The following is a 20,533-nucleotide window of genomic DNA, read 5'->3' on the forward strand; positions in this document are numbered from 1 at the left end:
GTGATTTCTTGTGATATATCTAAAACCAAAGGATGAGAATATACAAGTTCACGATTTCAAAAAGACATACTAGATTTCAGGTAAGACCAATTTTATATTCTTAACAGGGTGTCATGCATAAACAATAAATTATCACAAGCACTAAGTGTACACCAACACTTTGCAAGATGGGAATAGATAATTTCTTGAAAAATCAAATGTAAGTTTACCTTTTTATCTTTTAATGCAAGAGTGTTTTGAAACAGCTCTGACAGATCAAATGGTTTCTTGTTGCTTCTAGTGTACTATTATGTTAATAATCATTTACCCCCTTTTTTAACATGCTACAAAGTTTATGACTCTTTCAATCTCAACTGAAGGGAGAAAGTAGCATTTACAAACCTTACATACATATCCTCTTTTCCTTTTACACTTTATATTCAATATAAAAAATCCCCAATTTCATAAGTTTCTTACGAATGTTTAATAATTGAAACAATTTAAAAGATAAACCTATTCTTATATGATAATCCATCCATCCTAATAGCCTTTTTTCTATGCATTACATAACAAAAGTCAATATTTTTCCTGAGGTAATGGAATTATACCTGTATATAATACTCAAAATCAAGCTTAAATAGTGATTAAAGCAATGAAATTGTCTTCCTAACTTTATAATTAAACTTCCTTCAACAGATACTTGAAAGACTGTATGTCACATTTTAAGTTATTATCCAAATTTAATTAAACACCTTTACCATCACTGAATGTGAATAACATTGGTCTAACAAGTAGTTTATAATTAAAATCTTAATACATTTTAATATCACGATTGGGAAATAGAATATATTTTTTAAAAAGTGAAAGATATATTTTTTCCTACTCTGAAATGTATTTCCGATAGGTACATTACTTCCACTCCTCAAACTGAATAGGTAGAGATTCTGGTGTAATGGAATGAATGAAGCTTTTTTCAAATGTATTTGAAGGATACTGCCTATGAGAAAATCTTTGGAATTAAAAATCTGATGTGGAAGCCCACACCACTTATAAACCAGGTTTGGTCTTTGCCCATATTTATGAAACTCAATCCCAGAAAACATCAAAGTGGGTAAGATGTAGAGTGGCTATGGTACAATGGACCATACACAGCAAGTAAATTACAATCCAGGCCACCTGGAACTGAAATTCACATGAAGTATGAAGCAACAAGTCAACTACAAATCAAAACACGGCCATCTGATGGGGGTAGGAAAAGAATATCACCATCTTCACCACAAGTTCATAAGAACAGAAAGAATTTCAGACATGTGAAAAATTGATTGGTCCATATGGAAATACAACATCCGAGACTAAACAGATGTGTACCAAATGTAAACCATCTCTCCCAAAATTTAAATTGACAGGAATTATCCAAAGTGCAGTAACATCCTCAGAAAAATAACATCAAGGAATAATAGAAAATAAAGAATCATACTAAGCTGTAAATGCCTCCACCTTGACCTACAACAAGAATCCAGTAACAAGAATATAAAGGAGTCAGGGAACAGACATTTGTAATACATGTGTGAGGACCTGTGTTGATTTTGTAAGCTCAAAATATAAACCCAGCTACTTGAAACCAAGGTCTACATAAAGGTAGGATGAATGACACCAATCTAAATGGTGAACTGCAATTTTGATGGCTCCTCCCATATTACACAGTGGACAATATCATGCTATATATACCAGCAGAACACCACTGTCCTACTTTCATTTGAAAGGTTTTATAATCATTTATATATATATATATTATTTTTATTACATTAACACATTCAGAAAAATGATAAAAGCAAAGAAACCATGTGTGGAAGGTATGAACTGAAAATGACAAAACACCTCAGTATGGTAGGAAAAAGGTGAAGGTGTCCCACAAAAATACCCTAATTATAAGTGGAACATAGAAATAAGGAAACTGAATGTAACAAATTAACTGTGGGAGTGCCAATAGGGTAAAACAAAGCTAAAAACTAAGCTGTGGATAAAAATGGATTAGTTTAGAAGAGATTCAAATAACATATAATCAGAAATAAAATCTGCTGATGGCACACTATGGCATAAAGAATTAAAGCCTGTACATTATGAGGCTTGCAATTACCCATTCTCAATGATAACAAAATATCATCATCATATAATAACACAAGAACCCCTAATATACTGTGAAACATGTTTAAAAAAAAACATATAGACAAAGCAAATTTTGCAGTAGAGGCATGGGAGACAATCTATAAGAAGGTGCAAGAAATACTAATTAAATCTAGATCATCTGAAAATGGTTCAGTCATTACAGAAGGAAGGTGAGCAATACTGAGAGCAGGTAATACGATCCCATTCCACGCAATCACTCACAAACAAAATTAATGGTAAAGAAGTATAAACTATAAATTAAACAAAATCAACAGTAAAAGTACATATTATTACAAAGACAGATGAAAATGAAATAGTCGACAGAATGGAAATGTTAAGAAATTGTAAAGTCAAATAATTATATGTATGTGTTGCAGAAAAACTATTTAACCTAATTGTTGAGTAAATTATAAACAGAAATATAGGTAAACTGCAAATAAACATTTGTGCAGCCCAATTAAACAATACAAAACAATAATAAAAATGAAGCAGACATGACTGTATAAAATTAAGAAAGTTTGCAATTACAATAACATATGTATGAGATGTGATATACAGTAGAAAAAAGTATAATTACAATAATGATTCATATACTAGCAAGATGAATTATTGGTGAACGTAAAATAACAAAAACCATGATACACCTAGGAACTGGTTTTAACAAAAAAAAGGATAAAACTAACACTACCAACTAACCTGAACTTGACTATCATTATTAACCAATATAATGAAACTTATGGAACTCAAATATATATAGATAATAATAAATACAATAAAATTATTCAAAAACCATAACAGTAGAATGTCTTATCTTTACAAAGTTGATAGACTGTATTTCAAATGTGTAGGTCCTAAAACTCAAAGCAAAGACAGACAACAGTCAGTGTACTGAATGATCAATCTCCTGATTAAATAAAGTCCCAAAGCCAATGTAAGCACGCTAATAGAACATATCATCTCCAAAGTGTTAATGTAGAATTCATAATGAAAAGTGAATAACCAAACAAATATACAACTGTGCTGTCAGAATAAAAGAAAAAGTTTTTGTAATGAAGTAGTAAGTTCAGTAACTGGGTAAATGCATCAAATACTTCTTCGGAATAACTCAGCATGTTGTACTCTAAATACTAAACTTGTTATGAGAAATTAATACAAAGATATGGAAAAATATTAAAAAATAAAACACTTGAAGAGAACAGAAACTAAACACTATAACACAATAGAGGGAGTCACTTGTGTCAAGAGAGGCTTTTGGCATTCTTATTGGTGAAAGATTGTCATGTGATGATTTGCATGCTAGATTCATGGCACTAAGACAATTTAAATAAGTGGGAAATTCAAAACTTGTAGTATATACACATACATATACATATGTTAATTACCACTTACACAATTTGTACACCTGTATCTCTAAATTCTAATCACTCTGGGAGAATAACTAAAATCCAAACTCTTATCACACTCATTGAATCAATCTGAACTTTGTACAGTGTCATACTATAAACAATTTCTCATACTTTTATTACTTAAGATAATTCTAGTTGCAACAACTATACTAAAGTCAAGAAGATAAATACTCTCCCACTGTATTTTCAGAACCAGGGTTACAATAATCCCTGCAGAAAAATGCTGCTAATTGTGCTGCATGAGCATATTTACAATCTACAGTGAATGGATAGCAAAAAGTAGAGGACCCTTATATAAGAAGTTCAATCAACTTGAATTAATGTCATGAGTGGGGTACCTCAAGGATCAGTGTTAGAAACTTTACTCTTTTGGATTTATATTAATGGCAAAGATGAAAACTGGTCAATAAATTTCTTAAACCTTATGATATTTTGATATATGGGCACATCATATGTTTTACATCTTTTACAGTGATATAATAATTAGAATTTTTATTATTATTACTTAGTTTCCACAATATCATGGCAGCAGCACATGATTCAGAAAACTGTTAACATTACTGTTCTTTTAGTTGCTTCATTTCTTTGTTCTCTTCAGCAGGGTGTGTTTTCTCTGTTGGTTGGTTTGTTGATTGTGTGTTTTATGGCACAAAGCAGCTTGGCTATCTGTGCCAAACATCCAAAAAAAGAGTTAAAATAAAAGTAAATTTAGTAAAATTCATAAAGGAAAATAAATGTAAAACATGACAAATTTAAAAAAATACATAAATAGCATAAAACCAATGTTTACATCTAGTCTACAATTTTAAGAGAAAAACTACAGTAATACAAATTTTAAAGAACATTCTGTAGTATAATCGTAATTATCATAACTTGCCAGGAAGACTAACAGGTAAGTACAAAAACCACTGTCAGTCACCTGAAGTTGGCCTTTCCAGACCTGGTTCTGAGTTATTTGACGTTATGGCCATTTTCAAAAAGTAATAAAAGTTTTAAAAGACTTATAGCAAAATGTTAATAATAACTCGCCAGGATGACTAATGGGTAGTTCAAACACCAGTGTCAGTTACCTGACGTTGGTGTTTCCAGTCTTGGTTTTGAGTTATTTAACGTTATGGTCATTGTCTAATTTCAAATCAAACTAGATGGATATTGATTTTTAAAAGGGATTCACATTAAAAAATGTTTAATGTATAAATTAAAAAACTTAAATGACAGTAAAAAGATTAATGACCTTTAAAAAACTAAAAACATTTCCAAGGTGGACAATGTCACCATCACCAATAACACTGTCTAACGTTATGGACAAACCTTGGGACAGAACATGTTTAAAATGGTACCATCATTGAGAGTCTATTGATGACTTACAGACAATGGCAGGATCAAGTTCTGCAAGAGCAGTGAAAGACAGCCAGATTGCTTGATCCAGCTTCCACTGGGGCATGTGAGAGGGGCCAGTCTCTCTCAAAATTATAGAAAAATGATCATTGCCTCATGGATAATTGTCAACCCTCTATGAAAAGTGGAAAAATAGTGAAGGGGAGCAAATTCAGAAATCAGTAGCAGTAAAGGACTGACTAGGTGCATGAAAATAAGTATAAGAACTGCTATTAAAAAGAGAAAGGTTGTGATCAGAAAACATATGCTCTATGGAGCAACCCCACCCATCAATATCAGCACTTTCCCAGAGGGGATGATGTTCATTAAAGTCCTCCCAGGATTAAAAAGGGAGACAGCAACTATTCAATAAGAGCTTCAAGGTCTGATTCATCACAGGTCTCTCAAAGCTACAGGTAGAGAGAACAAACAGTGATGGTACGACCCAAGGAAACACAGATGGCTACGGCCTCCAAGGGTGTGTCGAGTGGCAAAGACAGGGTGGGCACATGCTCATCAACCAACAGTGCTACACCTCCATATGCTCATCTATCACACAGCCTGTCATTTCTGTAGAACAAAAACTGCCAAAAGGTGAATGCAATGACAGGTTTCAGAAATATTTGCTGTAAGGAAAAACATACAGGATGGTAAGAAGCAATCTGTGCTTTGATGTCATCCGGTTTGGAACATAAATCAAGACAGTACCATTGTACAAAGGTGGCCATTTTTATTTATGTGTAGGTATATTAAATGGAGAGCCCTTCTGTTTATGACCACATCTTTTTTCTTTACTGTCTTTATTTGAGAGAGGTCTCTCAACTTCAATGGATCCTGCCCTGGATCGATCGGGCAGGTCTTTGCTGTTGAAAGAGGATTCCAGCAATTGAGGATGTGAAGAAATGATCATTTTACATCTTGGGGTGGGAGAAGAAAATGCACCCGAGGAAATGCCCACACTCAGAACCAATGAATCTTGGGATTTGCTGGAATGTATGTGATGAACAGAGATGGGAGTTGAAGTTCATTCATTAACTTTTTTAACAATGCAGGTCAAAATCCTTTTCATTTGGTTTGAGAATGATTCTTTTGGAGGAACAGAGAGATCTGTCTGCACTCCTACTGTAGTTGCAGAATGAGGTGCAACAGCATATATCCGAGATGAAGTGGTGGGCAGGAACTTTCGAGCCTCAGGGTAAGCAATGTATTCAATCATTTTCAAATGCTGCATCTCTTTTTCTTCCAACCATTTTGGTGCAAGAATGAAAGTAGAACAGGTGAGAGTACTGCAATTGATGCAATGAGGGTCCATTTCACATTCATAGGCATTGTGATCCTTGCCACAACAACAAGCACAGTAAAATAAACCATGACTTGACATCTTCAAGCAATTGAACCGCTGACACTGGAAACATCTGAGAGAGTTGGAAATGTTTGGCTATACCCCGCAAGTAAGATAACCAGCATTGATGGTGGCAGGTCGACATGGTGATGTAATGGTCAGAATGAGGACACTGGTCCCCATCAGAATTCTATCTTTGCGAATGGAGATATGCCTCACTGCAGAAACTACTTTAGTGGAGAAACCATTGACAATTTCTGACTTCGGGATGTTCTCTAAATCCCTCTCAACAATAACTCCACATGATGAATTCAAATTAGCATGAGATGTAACCTCAATAGGTATATCCCTAATTGCCTTTGAATGCAAGAGAAGTTCACTGTGTTGAGTTGTGGATGTTTCCACAAATATATCACCAGACAAAAGTTTCTTTACTTACCTTGTAGAGCCAGCAAGTCCCTTCTGAATGAAAAGGGGAGACATCTGCCCTAAAAGTCTGTCTCAAAGAAAATGTAGTATAAGAAAATGACAGATGTTACAGATGTTGAAGATTGCTGCTCAGAAACTTAAAGATATGGTTGCTTACCTATGGACTGTTTTTCACTATTTCATTTAAGTTTTTATTTGGAGGATCCATAATAAAAAATGGAATATTTTGATGCCCACTGACCCCACCTACCAAATCCATATGAGGGGACACACTACAATGCCAAACAAGGACAGTGCAGCAATGCCAGAATTTCGTGAGCACTACACCCAAACACCAGCATCAGATACACACAATGTAAACAACACCTGTTGAGAACATCCAACACTGGTATTTGGTTGACCCTAGCCCAAGTGAACCAGCCGACTGACCCAAAGGGGGCCATCCCAAGGCTGCCCGTCTACAGACATTCACAGCCAAAATGGTGTGTTAGGGTTTGACCCCTCAACCACCAGGATCCTCTCCTCCAATTCACGGGTCACCAACCAGGGCAAACACGTGGGTGGACATTTAGATCCTAGAAGAGGTAAACTGAATGAACATCGAGGGGGTGGTGTAAGACACAACAACTGAGTTTATGGAATGCTTCATAACTGCCATGTCCCAGAGATTACAAAAAAAATGAACCACTGCTTGATAAACAGCAAGAAGTATCAAGAGGTTAATATGAAGATCTAACTCCTCTCAAGACCAATGGCCCAAGAACTCCTGTTTAATGCAGTATGCACTCCACCCTGATAATGTTGCATCTGTGAAGACATGGCCATCTAGACAGGTACATAGAATATGTACCTTCACTGTTATGTATTTCCTTTCTAACTACCAAAAAAAAGTTAAACCTGAAGAAAAGAAAAAGGAATATCTGAAAATTCAAAGGGTAGGTGATGAGTGCTAATGAACTTGTAGTACCCACTGGAAGGAAAGCATGTGAACATGGCCCAGACAGATAAGAGTCTCCAGTGATGCCCAAGTCCCTGGAAGAAACAAAACCTCCAGTGCAAGGATAAAAGATGCTGAAAGTGCCTACTGACCTAAAACCTCCATTGACTGCAGACAAAGAGGAGGAGGTTGGGCTCAATTAATATGTAAACTATAAATCAAACACCCCAAGGTAAAAAAGAAATTGAGTGGTGCAGATAGCAGACTTCTCCACCTTGATAAACCCACCAACACCAGATGAACTTCTCTAAAGAGGAACTGGGTGTGTGAGGAGAGACTGTGAAGATGGAAAGAGAAAAGGCTGGTCCTATATACAATGATGAAGATTCAGCCAATGAGAATGAATGAATCGGGCAAACAACCAGACCACCTGACTAAACCATAGAGTGCTGATGCCCGCCCAAAAGAAAGAGCTTGAAATTGATAAACACAATCATTGTGGATGAAACAAGAAAAAAAATGATGTGACACTTGAGCAATAGGATGTAAAGATAAATATGAGACAAGTCTAGTCTTATCATCCAAAGCCCTGGAAAAAAAGTCCAATCTGAGAAAGAGAATTCCATGGTAGGTCAAGAAACATCACATCAAAGAAGAAACTGAGATGGAAGAATCTGACAACTGGACACCAACAGCCAGTCTTTTTAGGTATGACATATTCAGGAATACAATCCTGAAAGCACAAGACAAAACTATTTGATGACACCTTTGATGAGAAGGTCTTGAACAGCTTCTGTGAGATGTTAGTAGAAAATGAGATCTTAATAGGGGGAAAAATTAGAATAGATTAGGTAAGAAATGTGAGAAAAAGGAGGGTCAATCCTTCTCACAAAACTCAAATAATCCATGAGTTAGTGGTAAAAGTCTCCCACACTTGTGAAAAATAAGCAAACCTGGCTACAGTAGGATACGAATCCAATGAGTAGTTACCAGAATTGGAAACATCATACAAGGTTTCAGTGAACAACAGAAAAACATGTTGACATGGTCATGAAAGAAGGAACCAGTAAAGGATATGAAAGAGAAAGCTGAGGCAATGAAAAGTAAGGGAACTGTGCAATCTACATGATACAACATGAGACTCCAAGGAAGCCCACCAAATATCACACTATAAAATAAAAATGTCTGAAATTAAGTTCTATGTCTTAACACGATCATGTTAAACCAAAAAGTGAAAATTGAGTTTACTGTATTGAGAGAATCAGCTGCAATAGAAGGATGTGTTACACTCATATTGGTGGAAGGTTGTTGAATGCTAATTTGCACACTTAAACACAACTGAGCCATGTGGCATACTTGTGTAATTAGATAGTAATTCAAAGCTAGTAGTGAGTGATAATCTGTGCACTAGAATGAAATCATATGAAAAATAGCTATAACTGTGAGAAAGGGTAGGTAATTGCATTGGAATTTCAATCTGTGTTTTTTTCAGTAAAACTACATATTATGATATTTTCCCCATTCTAACTCTATACCTCATATACCATGAAAACATATTGCCCTTTTCATTTTTTAGAATAACTTCATGACACATTTGTTTATCCTAAATTGCTTTAAGCTCTTAACAATATATGTATATTTATGTTTAAATTTTATTGGTCTATGAACTGTGTCTAACTAATAATCTCACCAAAAGTTGTAAAACACTTTGCAAACACGTAGCTTAAGTTACCCTAAGAAATTATGTAATGCACTTTTTTATTTATTTAACCTATTCTAAAACTTATATTTTATTTACCTTTATAATAAAAAATAATACACATGAAAAACTAGAAATTTGTACTTACCTGGGTTTTTTTTTATCAACTCTCAATTAAAACTAACCATTATTATAATGGTATTACTCCACTAAATGATTGTTAGTTAATCAAAAATGCAACAAATACATAATAACATGCTAAAATTACACATTGTCCCAGGACTATCAAAATTTTTCTGGCTTTATAACTATTTAATAAAACCCAATAAAAATTTAGCTAAACTTGCCAATGTGTTTCCTGTGGGAATATAATTTGCACTGGAAGCAAAATATACAAACTCCTTTACATAAAATGATGTAATATAATATGCAATTTGTTAGATTAAATATTTGGATTTCTATTGGTTATAAGTAAAATAGTTTTAAATATCAAAGATAACTAAATATTGGAAACTTGTGAAAGAGAAAACATAATGTGACGGTGTGGCTAAAGATGCTTGATTTTCTAGTTTATCACTCTGCAACCAAATAAGATTGAAGGCTATAAAAAATTATACTTTGTCTGTGTAATAACAATATTATAGTGAGCAACTTATGTTAAATTTTGTACTTCTTGGAGATGTGGTCAATAAATAAGAAAAGGGGAAATACTTAATGGGCAAATATCACAATTCTGGAACAATGGCAAACTGAAGACACTTTTAAGTGTTGTCTTATAAAACTGGAAAATTAAAACTATACAGTTTCCAAAGTTGTATTACAAGTTACATTTTGAGGCCAAGTTTATTTACCACGATAATAAAAGTAATTTAATTAAATTTTTAATTTATAACTCAGTAAACTCTCATGACATGCCTCTATCAATATAATTAATGTAAATGCAAAAGAACAAAAGCCCAAGCACTGACCCTCAGGTACTCCACAAATAACAAGGGTACAGTTTAATTAAGGCACTCAAGTGATCAATGTTTTCCTGAAAGTTTAAATAGTTTCAAACCAGGTAGTCTACATGCAAACCATAAATATGTAAAAAGCCACTGATCATGTCAGTACTTAATTTATACACTGAACTTTCAGAAAAACATACCATTCATATACTGGTTGACTTGACAACCTTTATCTTTATAATTACTTCACTTTAATTTCTTTCATAGATTACCTGATATTTCCAGCTATTATTTCATTCAGTTGATCCAAAATAACAGTTCTTTTCCAATGAATGATAAAACTGATATAATATGCACGTTCACATAATGTAGGAATTTCACCTTTTTTTCCCAACATTTTACTTATGTTTATTCATTTTAAAGTTTTAAGTTTATTTCAGTTTGACCTATGTATACAACAAACTAAGCTAAAACTATAGCTTGCCAAAATTCCATCAGTAACAGCCTTTTATTTACTAGTATTCTATAGCTTTCCTCACTACTAGAGTAAAAATAAGTTGACTAAATTTCATTAAACAATGTTTATATCCCATCTCTTCTCATTTAAAAGAAAAAAAGAAATTATACATTACCATCTACATCACACACTATTCATAACAGATTTTCAGGATTAAAAAAAATTGCCAAACACTGTCCTTCATAAAACCATTATTTCAAAGTTCAGTAGTATCAAATTTATTAAAAGTAACTTTTCCCTGACCCTTTAAAGGCCAGCCCCAATTCACATATTCTATTTACTATGACAACATCTAAAGAAAGTCCTGGTGTTAATTCTACTTCTTCAGTCAACCTCAATCCCATCAAAATTTCATGTTTGATGTTCAGATATTTTGTATTAGCCAAGAAAGGTTACATTCAGATGTCTTGTTCCTATAACAAATAAAGGATCAGCATGTTTGGAAACAGGGATTCAAACCTGAAACCTGTATATTACAAATTGAGTGCCCATGCCTAAACTGCAAGTTAATATGTTAATTCTACTATTATGTGCCAAATACACTGTTAGTTTATTGAAGTATATAAAATTATCCAAAGATTCAGTAGGATAAAGCCTTTTAATTTCTTTGCTATATTGTGAACACAATAGGACAAGAGGGCATAATGTTAAAATTTAAACAATGGCAAGGTAACAGCAAAACTTATTTTTATAATAGTGTGATTGGTTTATGAAATGAGTTTCTGTCAGCACTAGTGGAGGTCAGTACTCAAAGAGAACTTAAGAGAGGAATCAATGTTTTCTTTCTGAATGAAATCTCTACTTTCTCAGATAAGGATATTTAAATACTGCTTTGTAGGAGCAAATGGCACTTTGTTGTGCTTATTTTATGTTTTTAATAAACTATTTTGATAAGTTACTTTTTAACCCATTTCATAGCTTTAAGCCACCCTAAATGTTACTTTAAACTATATAACTATTCAATGTATTATGTATACTTCTAAATTCTAAATTATTAAGTCATCTACATCTATTCACACGTAAACTGAAGATAAAAAAGTCAAAAACAATATTCACTTATAATTAAAAGACAAGAATATGAAAATGTATTATAAATTAAAATATACATATAGAAAGACATTCTCAGTTCCTATTAAACCTTATTCAAAGCTTGGATAATTTAAACTGAAGCAAATTTTTCTACCTGCTTTATTTAATTATTAATAAAGATAACTTAAACTTCCAATGCTCAATAAATAACTCAGAGTGTTGTATGTGACTAACATCAAAATTTTAGTATATATATCACTATTCATTTTGGCTAGTGTTGGTTTTCAATTACCCTAACATGTTAATACATAAATGCTGATTAAATAAAACTGCTGAATGGTACCAAAATTTTTTAAAAAACAACCCGACCGGTTACTTGAAATGTTTGAACTTTTTAAACTTACATGAATCTAAGCAGATACTAAAAACTATAGAAATTAACTTACGTTCCACTTACAAGAGTGTCCTAGCATACGTTCAAATTCACGAAATCTTGGCAGATGGTTCAATTCACATACACAGTGCCCAGCATATTGAAGCTTATTTCTGTTTGTGCAGATAGTCATGGCACAACACCACTGATATAATGTAAAATTCTGTTTTACCACATGTAAAAATGGTGTGTATAATCCAACTTGAGCTTTTAGACAGGCTAGAATCATGATTTATCTGGGTGATTACCTAAAAACATGGCATTAACACATTTAAACATGAGGTACAGCTCAACACAAGTACTTGTTTATGAAAAACTTATTCTACATTTTCAAAGATTTTGTAGCTCAAAAATTATATTCCAATAATCCCTTCGTTTACTCTGAATATGTAGATGAATACTGTATATGAAGATCAAAGTTATAAAATAGTAGGTTATGCTTTAATTAATATATATTAAATGGAAAGTGTTATTTTTCTATCTCATTTTCTAAACAAATGTAATACTTTTTTATCTTTAATCTACACATGAATTTTAATACTTACACAAAAAGACACAGCATATAATTTGTTCACCAGCACATACTGTTACTCAGATTGTTAAGTTTGGTGTTAAATCTTTCTTATACGATACTTAAATAATAATTACATAAAAACAGGGGCTTTGAGAAGTTCAATTTCTATTTTGTTGTTGTTTATTAAATGTAACAACACTATAAACCTTACAATAACATAACTTGTAAAAAATTCACAGCTGTCAGTTAAGTTTGCACTTAGCTGAGCCAATTTTCTATTCCAGTAAGCTTCAGAAAGCTCTGCACAAGTCATAGTTATTCACCAAGTTAGTATCATATCTCTGTAACTATAAAGAAATACTGAAAATTTTGTTTACAAGGAAGTTGTGTAAACAAGTTTCCCAACATGAATTCAAATGTCCTCAGTTTAAGACTGTAACTTGAAATGTCACAACTCCATACATTTCATCAAATTTTCACACATTTTACTAGTAGGATCATATTATTTGTGAATATGGATGTCTCTCCACTGTATACAAATATCAATAATAAAATAAAAAAACAGGCAAAAAAACAATTCATATTACAATCATACAATATATATATAAGATGCAAGGTTTTTAATAGTGAATTTACTGGATGCACATTAATTTCTATGTATGTTGTTAAAAATTAATCAAAAATCATTTTCTAGGACAAAAGCTTTTAATTTTTCAATTTATCTAAATTTCTTGCATCAAAATAATTTTTAAAAAGCCAATTTTATGAATATTATTTATGTTATTTTATGCTCAAGACATTTTTATTTTAAAGAAACAATACATGTGAATTAACTGCACCTGAACATTGTTGTTTCTATTTGAGTTTCAATTATGTCTGCTGTATAATTTTTTAAAATTTGTTCAGAAATTAAATGTTTTGTTGAGTTCTAAGTATTTGTGTGTTTGTAATTAAGCACAAATCTACACAACAGACTATCTTTGCTTTACCCACCATGTGTATCAGAACACACAACAAAGTTTCTAGCATTAAAAGTCCACAGACATACCACTGTGATGCTGGTAGTGGAGCAAGAATTCTAAGGAATCTGTTAACAAGTGCAAAAACAGGGATAACTTATTCAAACTTTTTCAAATAGGGGTGTTATAAAGTCATTCTTCTCTTAACAAGTGCATAAAAAGGGATAACTGTTTGATAATACCAACACTGCTGTAAGAATATTATTACAAGTTACACCTATTACAGTAAGAAACAATATCTTAAAAACTAGTACAATGTTTCGATCACTCATACAATCATTCTCAAAAACAAAAGTTTTAATGGTAAAGAAGATTCTAGTAATTATATCAACATTCAACACCCTTAAGATGTGTTTAATTTTTATAATTGAGTGATTACTTACACATGCATATCAACAGAAACAAATTGACAGATTATTTATATACTTATAATACATGGATAAAGTTAAAATGAAACTATTGTCATAAAAGGTTTTGAAGTTTTAAAGAAGTTAGATAAGAAATGCAAGTGAAGTATTACAACTTTAAATATTTTGGTACTTTCTAGTGGTCAACTATAATTGGAAAAGAGTAAATATAGTACAAATAACTTCTGCCAGAATAGCTGTAACTGAAATTTTCATCTTAAAAGGCACCTTAGGAGCTGAATCAGTAAATGAATAGATCAATAACACCTGGGGTTCCCTATTCTTAATTTTAAGGTAGCATGTTCCATTCAAATATCAAAACATATCACAATTAATGTTTTACATATTTTGAATCCTTAGCCCTATATTTTCAATGTATAATCAAAAAGTCTTAGAAACACTGTAAACCCTTAAAAAGTATGAAAACTAAAAGATTTTCTATTTAAATGCCCTATTTACATTCCATTTTCATGGAAGTGTGATCCACAATTGTTTTTATCCTTTTTAAGTAATGCTTTTACCCAATTTTTCTGTAATTCCTCCTCATTATCAAAATACAGATTTTCTTATTGCTATTTCCTTTGAATGGACTGTACCAATAACCTATCATTGATGAGTCAATCATAAATGTTAAACTCTATGTGTTAAACAAAGAAAGTACTTTTACTAATTCATGTAGTCCAACAAAAATGTTTATTACCATTGTAATTCCTAAATGTTTTAAGATGGACATAAAGCATGGTCCTCACTAATCAGAGAACAGGAAGTTTCATGGCAACAGATTCACAAGAAACAAGCAATTGAGTGAAGAGAAGACTAATTAGCTTAGTAACAGTACAAGATAATCACTTGATAGCCACAAGCTGTTGATACTCATAGTGCAAGTACCAGTTTTGAGACTAGCATCTAAGCACGATTCCATGGTGCAAGGTGTTTCTAAGATATACTATAGCATAGGAATATAGCAATTAACAAAATTACACACTCTAGTTGTTATGCTTACATTACAATGTAATAATAAATTGCACTTATAACTCATTAACATGATTTAATAATGATAATATGCATTTCATTGCAAGCTTATTTATTCCATACACAAATTTGAAAAGTTAATTTTTTTTAATAATATGTTCATATAAGCAACAAACGTTACTTTAAAATCCAAATTACCTCATGAATCAAAACCTGAGGCAATATTAATGTGTGGAGATTGCTTGAATGAGTAGTGAAAGAAACTTAACAATAAAGCTTATTGCAGAAGTTTGTCGAAAAGATGACCATTTGTAATAACACTCTCTCTCACTACCCATTCATGCCATCTCCAAACTTTATTTTCTGAAAACTGCGTTCCTCACCAAATTAGGCAGAAATTTATTACAATTGTTAGTATTGTTTTTGTTTTTTGAATTAAGCACAAAGCTGCACAATGGGTTATCTATGCTCTGCCCACTACAGGTATCCAAACCCGTTTTTAGCGTTGTAAGTCCGCAGACATACCGCTGAGCCACTGGGGGGCATTGTAAGTATTACTGTGTAAGATAAAAAAAATAAAGGAACCGTTTTATGATATTATAAAGGTAGCTATAATCACATATATATTTATACACTAAACACCCCACATATACCGCAACTCTAACAATAACACCGAATAACAACAGCGTTAATTAATCAGATGTACTATGAATTTGACTGAATTGCAACGTAAACAAACGTGAGTCGAACCATGAATCTACGACTGACTAGAGACTTTAAAGTTTAATAAACTGTAAACTCTAAGCAGCAGATGGAAGCAATGAAAGTTAAACTTTAATACTTACACTTGATATGGAAAACACAATCTGGGATCTAAACTTAGGGATATAATAAATCAATCTTACATTGCTTCGCCTAATTACTATTAGAATAAATAATTGTTCGTCTACCCACTTTCGGTTTACGTTGTGAGAAAAGAAACTTTTAAGGCGACGCCCTCTCGCGCTCATTATTATAGTATTTTATTGTGAATCAAAATAACTCTTAGCAACGTTTGAAAAAAATGTAAAGTTGTATTTATGTAATTAATAGCTGTATAAAATACATGACTAAATAACTTTAAAAGAAATTTACCTATCACAAATTATCTTTGACTATACATAGTGTTAAGTAAACCTTATGCCTTTTGGAGAGAGAAAGAAACATCAGTACACCGTTAATGATATAATCATACTGAAAGATTTTATGTTAGCTTTTAACAAATGCATTTGTTGGAAGTTTCTAGGATTTAAATATTTTACTGAATTTTTAAATCTGTTAATCATCACCCGTAAAACCAGAAGACTTAAAATGTATTATTTTAACAGCAAAATCTTTATTTTTATAAAATTACGACTATAAATTGTGTACTTAAATTCTTCGAGGTGGATCGGAGCGCAAATAGCGTTTTTAGCGGTTCTACGCTAAAATAAAAAAGTACATAATCGCCAAACATGAGTGACTCATCAATAAGTGAGCGGGTGATTGTTTGGAGTAAGCACAAAGTTATGCAACTCATTATCTGCGCTTCGCGCATCACAGATGTTGAAATTCGGTTTCTAGTAGTGTCAATCCGCAAGCATACCACTGCGTCACAGGGGCAAATTTAAATATAATTGGTTATGAAGCTAAAATAAGGTTCTGGTTTTGATATCTGTTATGAGTTACCTTATAAACGGTAAGATCAATCTTTCATTGAATATCAAAATCAGTAACCATGAATAAACTAACCTTCATTTAAACAAAACTATTTCTTAAATAATTTTGTCACGATAAATGTTACAAAATAATTAAGCTGATACTTAGATTTAGCGTTAAAAATATGCCAATTTTTAGAGTAAAGTGTTTTTCAGCATGGTAAACATCATGAAAAACCATGAAGTTTTAAAAGTCTCGTAGTAGAAAAGGGTTTCATACGCTCAATAAGTACAATGGTTAACACATTTAACAAACATTGATCTTCTCTGCCACAGGTTTTGTTTGGTGGACGTAAATAATTTCTCTATTTTTAAACCGTTATGACACTTGTTATTACAGGTTTTAACGCTCTGGAGTAGGAGTTATGTATCATTTATAGAAGAAAAAGTTGTTCTGAATAACTGTTCATAGGGTCTACACTTATTGAGTTTCTAATGCTAAGAGTTGGATTTCAATATCTGCAGTATAGAGAGCCAAAATAGTTTACTGTGTATGTATGTTTGTGCTCAAAGAAAGTATTCTTTTATGTTTTTAGCTCATAAAAAACGTACCAACAAAGTTTCACTGGGAGAAAACCATTCCTTACAAATCTTTTGATATTCTTTGGAAAGGTTACTGCTTATTTACGTGAGAGTAATGGTGCAGATTTTGTGTATCTGGATTAAAAAACAACATATGAGAAGGTGCTTCATGAGAGTCTTATATATTTATCTCTATAGGTGTGAGGGAAAAGCTAACTACTTGGATAATAAATGACTGTGTAGAAGATTAATACAAATGGAGTTCAGCCTCACTGGATTTATGTCACAAGTAAGGACCTTCACGGCTAAAGTCTTAATCCTCTTTTATTATTATTTACATCAATGGCATGATTGAAGAATAGACAATAAAGTGAAGAAATGTGCAGATAATACCCAGGTCTTTGGTGTTTTTATCTTTAAAAATAATTCAGTTAACTTGCAAAAGGAATTAGAACATTTAGTGAGTTCAGCAAGTAAATGGAAAATGAGTTTTAATTATAATAAATGCAAAGTATTGTATGTAAGATATCACAAATTGAATTATGAGTAAAATTTAGATCCAAATAATAGTTTCGTGAAAGAAAGGGATCTTAGTGTAATGGTTCATCAGTCTCCTAAATCATCTAAGCATTGTGTTGTTGCTAGTGATAGAACCAACAGGATTTTAGGTTGTATTTACAAAAATATTGCATACTGTGTTCAGTATTGGGCTCTCTACCCTTAGAAAAAGATAAAAATTGTTGGAAATGGTTCGGAGAAATGTTACTATAATGGTGCCTTGGATGGAAGGATTGTCATTGTTGGAGAGCTTGAAATCTCTCAAATTGTTTATCTTGAAAAAGGAAGAGTTAGGACGATCTGATTAAGGTGTTTAAAATTTTAAAGAGATTTGATAATGTTGATGCTCTATCTCTTTTCGTATTTCACAGTGTGCACTTTAACTGAGCTTAGACTGTATGACTAACCCATCCCCATTATTCAATCCTTCCATTCATGAAGTAATCCTAGTAGCTCTTTGAATACATTTGAATAAATACTCTCCTTTCTTATACAATAAAAACAGGACTGTAACAGAAACTGATGTGACCTTAACTAGTGTACATGTTGTTTGCAACCAGAAAGCTAGACAGCAGATTGTTTGCAAGTCCATTAATAACAATATTTTGCTTTCTCTCATCCAACCACTCTATAATCTAGCAAATGAGATTTTTTAAAACTCTATGGATGCTGTCATTGGATTTATCTGACATGATATTTAAAGCTATTTGATGCAGCAACTGGATTTACCCAATGGTGTTGCAAAAACATTTCATTATAGGGCAACAGTTGGGATACCCACATGTCCATGTAATTCCTACACTAGTACTGGGTGTGCATACATCACTAGAAAAATATAATGCTGTATAACAAACATTTTATTGTTTCCCAGTTTCAGTGAAATAAAAAGATTATTTTGCTGTTTGTGAAATTTAAACTGTTGATCTATTCCTGAAATTCAAAACTTTAAGTTTTGGATTCTTGTTTCTGTTAAGAATCTAATGAGATATTTTGTATTAAGGGCTTTTTAGGCATATTAACTGTATTTTATTTATAAAGCAGATTGAGTTCTTAATATGTTTAGGCTAAATTTCTGATTTAATATGTATGTGCTCTTTTGTTTCCATCGTTTTTCAATGTTAAACAAAGGAATTCTGACTTTGAAAATTTTGTGTACACCAAGTGTTTTAACATTTTGTATGTCAAATTATCATAACGTTTTAAAATTAATTCACATACAACAAGACTGTGATTTGCTTTTTTTTTAACTGTTGAAAATGTTTAAAGTGATTTGTTACTATATTGATCAAGAAAAGTCCAAGCAGACCTGAGAATAAACTTTAGTATGGATGTGGGTTTTTTACATTATAATAACTTTATTTCATTTTTTTAAGAAACAAATATACTATCTAAATCCAGCTCTTATGCAGTCTGTGAAGGCCAGTACACACTCCATGAAACCATAGAAACAGGTATACATTGGTTTCATACAGATTTGGAAATTAACTTTTCAAATTGTTTGAAAGAGTATTTATTCTTCAATACAATCATAATATCTAACAAGTCGTGCTCATGTGTACTGACATAAGGTCATAATTATTTAATTATTTGTTTGTTGTATTTTTTCAGTTAGCTTTTGCTGTAAACAAAACACAAGTTTTGTTGATAAATGTAAACTGTTTCTAAGTCACAATTGTTGCTTCATGCAACAAATGTATTCATGTTATGTGCACATTTTTTATCTCCATAATTTAATCAGCCTGTTACGTATTAATATCTTCAGGCCCTAGAATTATATTCCATTTCTAAAGTCAGAATTTTTAATTAGTTTTTTTTTTAAGTAAAGCAGTTAAAAATGTTCTATGATGCAAAATTTAAAAAGTAGAATTATCTAATGATTTTGTCAACAGAAATATTATTCTTAAACTCAATAAGAACATTAATGTTATTCTCAGAAATCATTAGACTTTAAAGTAATTATAATTCTATATTCAACTAAAAATATTTTTATGATATAAGTGTACCAAATATATTTTTTGTGATATGTTAAATATACTACATTACTTTTATAATGTTTCAGGAGAATTTGCCAAAGTCAAACTTGGGACACGTCAGCAACTCATCTGTGTACATTATTAAGGTTCATTCCCCTTCGGCATGGGTTCCTGAACGTGGTGAGGGTACCTCCCATGGAAGGTTCTGTTCTTTCAGTTTACCTACTCTGGGATCTAAACATCCACCCACGTTTGCCATGCATGGCGACCTATGAAGGGGAGGAGAGGATCCTGGTGGTTGAGGGGTCAAACCCTAACACACCATTTTGGCCATGAATTCCAATAGACGGACAGTCTTTGGGTGATACCCCTAGGGCAAATCAGCCGATCTACTTGGGCTAGGGTCAACCAAGAACCAGTGTTGGATGTTCTCAACAGGTATTTTGGACATTGTGTCTGATGCTGTTGTTTTGGTTTAGAGCTCACAAAATCCTGGCATTGCTGCAGTGTACTTGTTTGACATTGTAGTGCATCCCATCGTAAGGCTTCATTGTGGATGGGGTCAGTGGGC

The 20,533-nt window shown here is 32.3% G+C and overlaps 1 protein-coding gene across 7 annotated transcripts in view; it reads right to left on the bottom strand.

The window, feature by feature from the left end:
* The window catches only part of Uqcc1 (Ubiquinol-cytochrome c reductase complex assembly factor 1), a 66,621-nt gene that overhangs the window by 38,495 nt on the left and 7,593 nt on the right, over positions 1-20,533 (bottom strand). For 4 of the 7 annotated variants that reach the window (XR_013015824.1, XM_076461557.1, XM_076461562.1 and 1 more), the window contains exons 1-2: positions 16,019-16,172; positions 12,275-12,509 (exon numbers count right to left, since the gene is read on the bottom strand). Coding sequence is in view for 6 of the 7 variants with exons in the window: in XM_076461557.1 (XP_076317672.1) it covers positions 12,275-12,490 (216 nt within the window). In the remaining variant the exon portion in view is untranslated. Of the gene's footprint in view, positions 1-12,274; positions 12,510-13,768; positions 13,863-16,018; positions 16,173-20,533 lie in introns of those variants that run through there. The other 3 variants (XM_076461559.1, XM_076461558.1, XM_076461560.1) reach the window with 3 other exon arrangements.

Source organism: Tachypleus tridentatus, chromosome 10 (assembly GCF_004210375.1).
Source record: "Tachypleus tridentatus isolate NWPU-2018 chromosome 10, ASM421037v1, whole genome shotgun sequence".
NCBI lineage: Eukaryota > Metazoa > Arthropoda > Merostomata > Xiphosura > Limulidae > Tachypleus > Tachypleus tridentatus.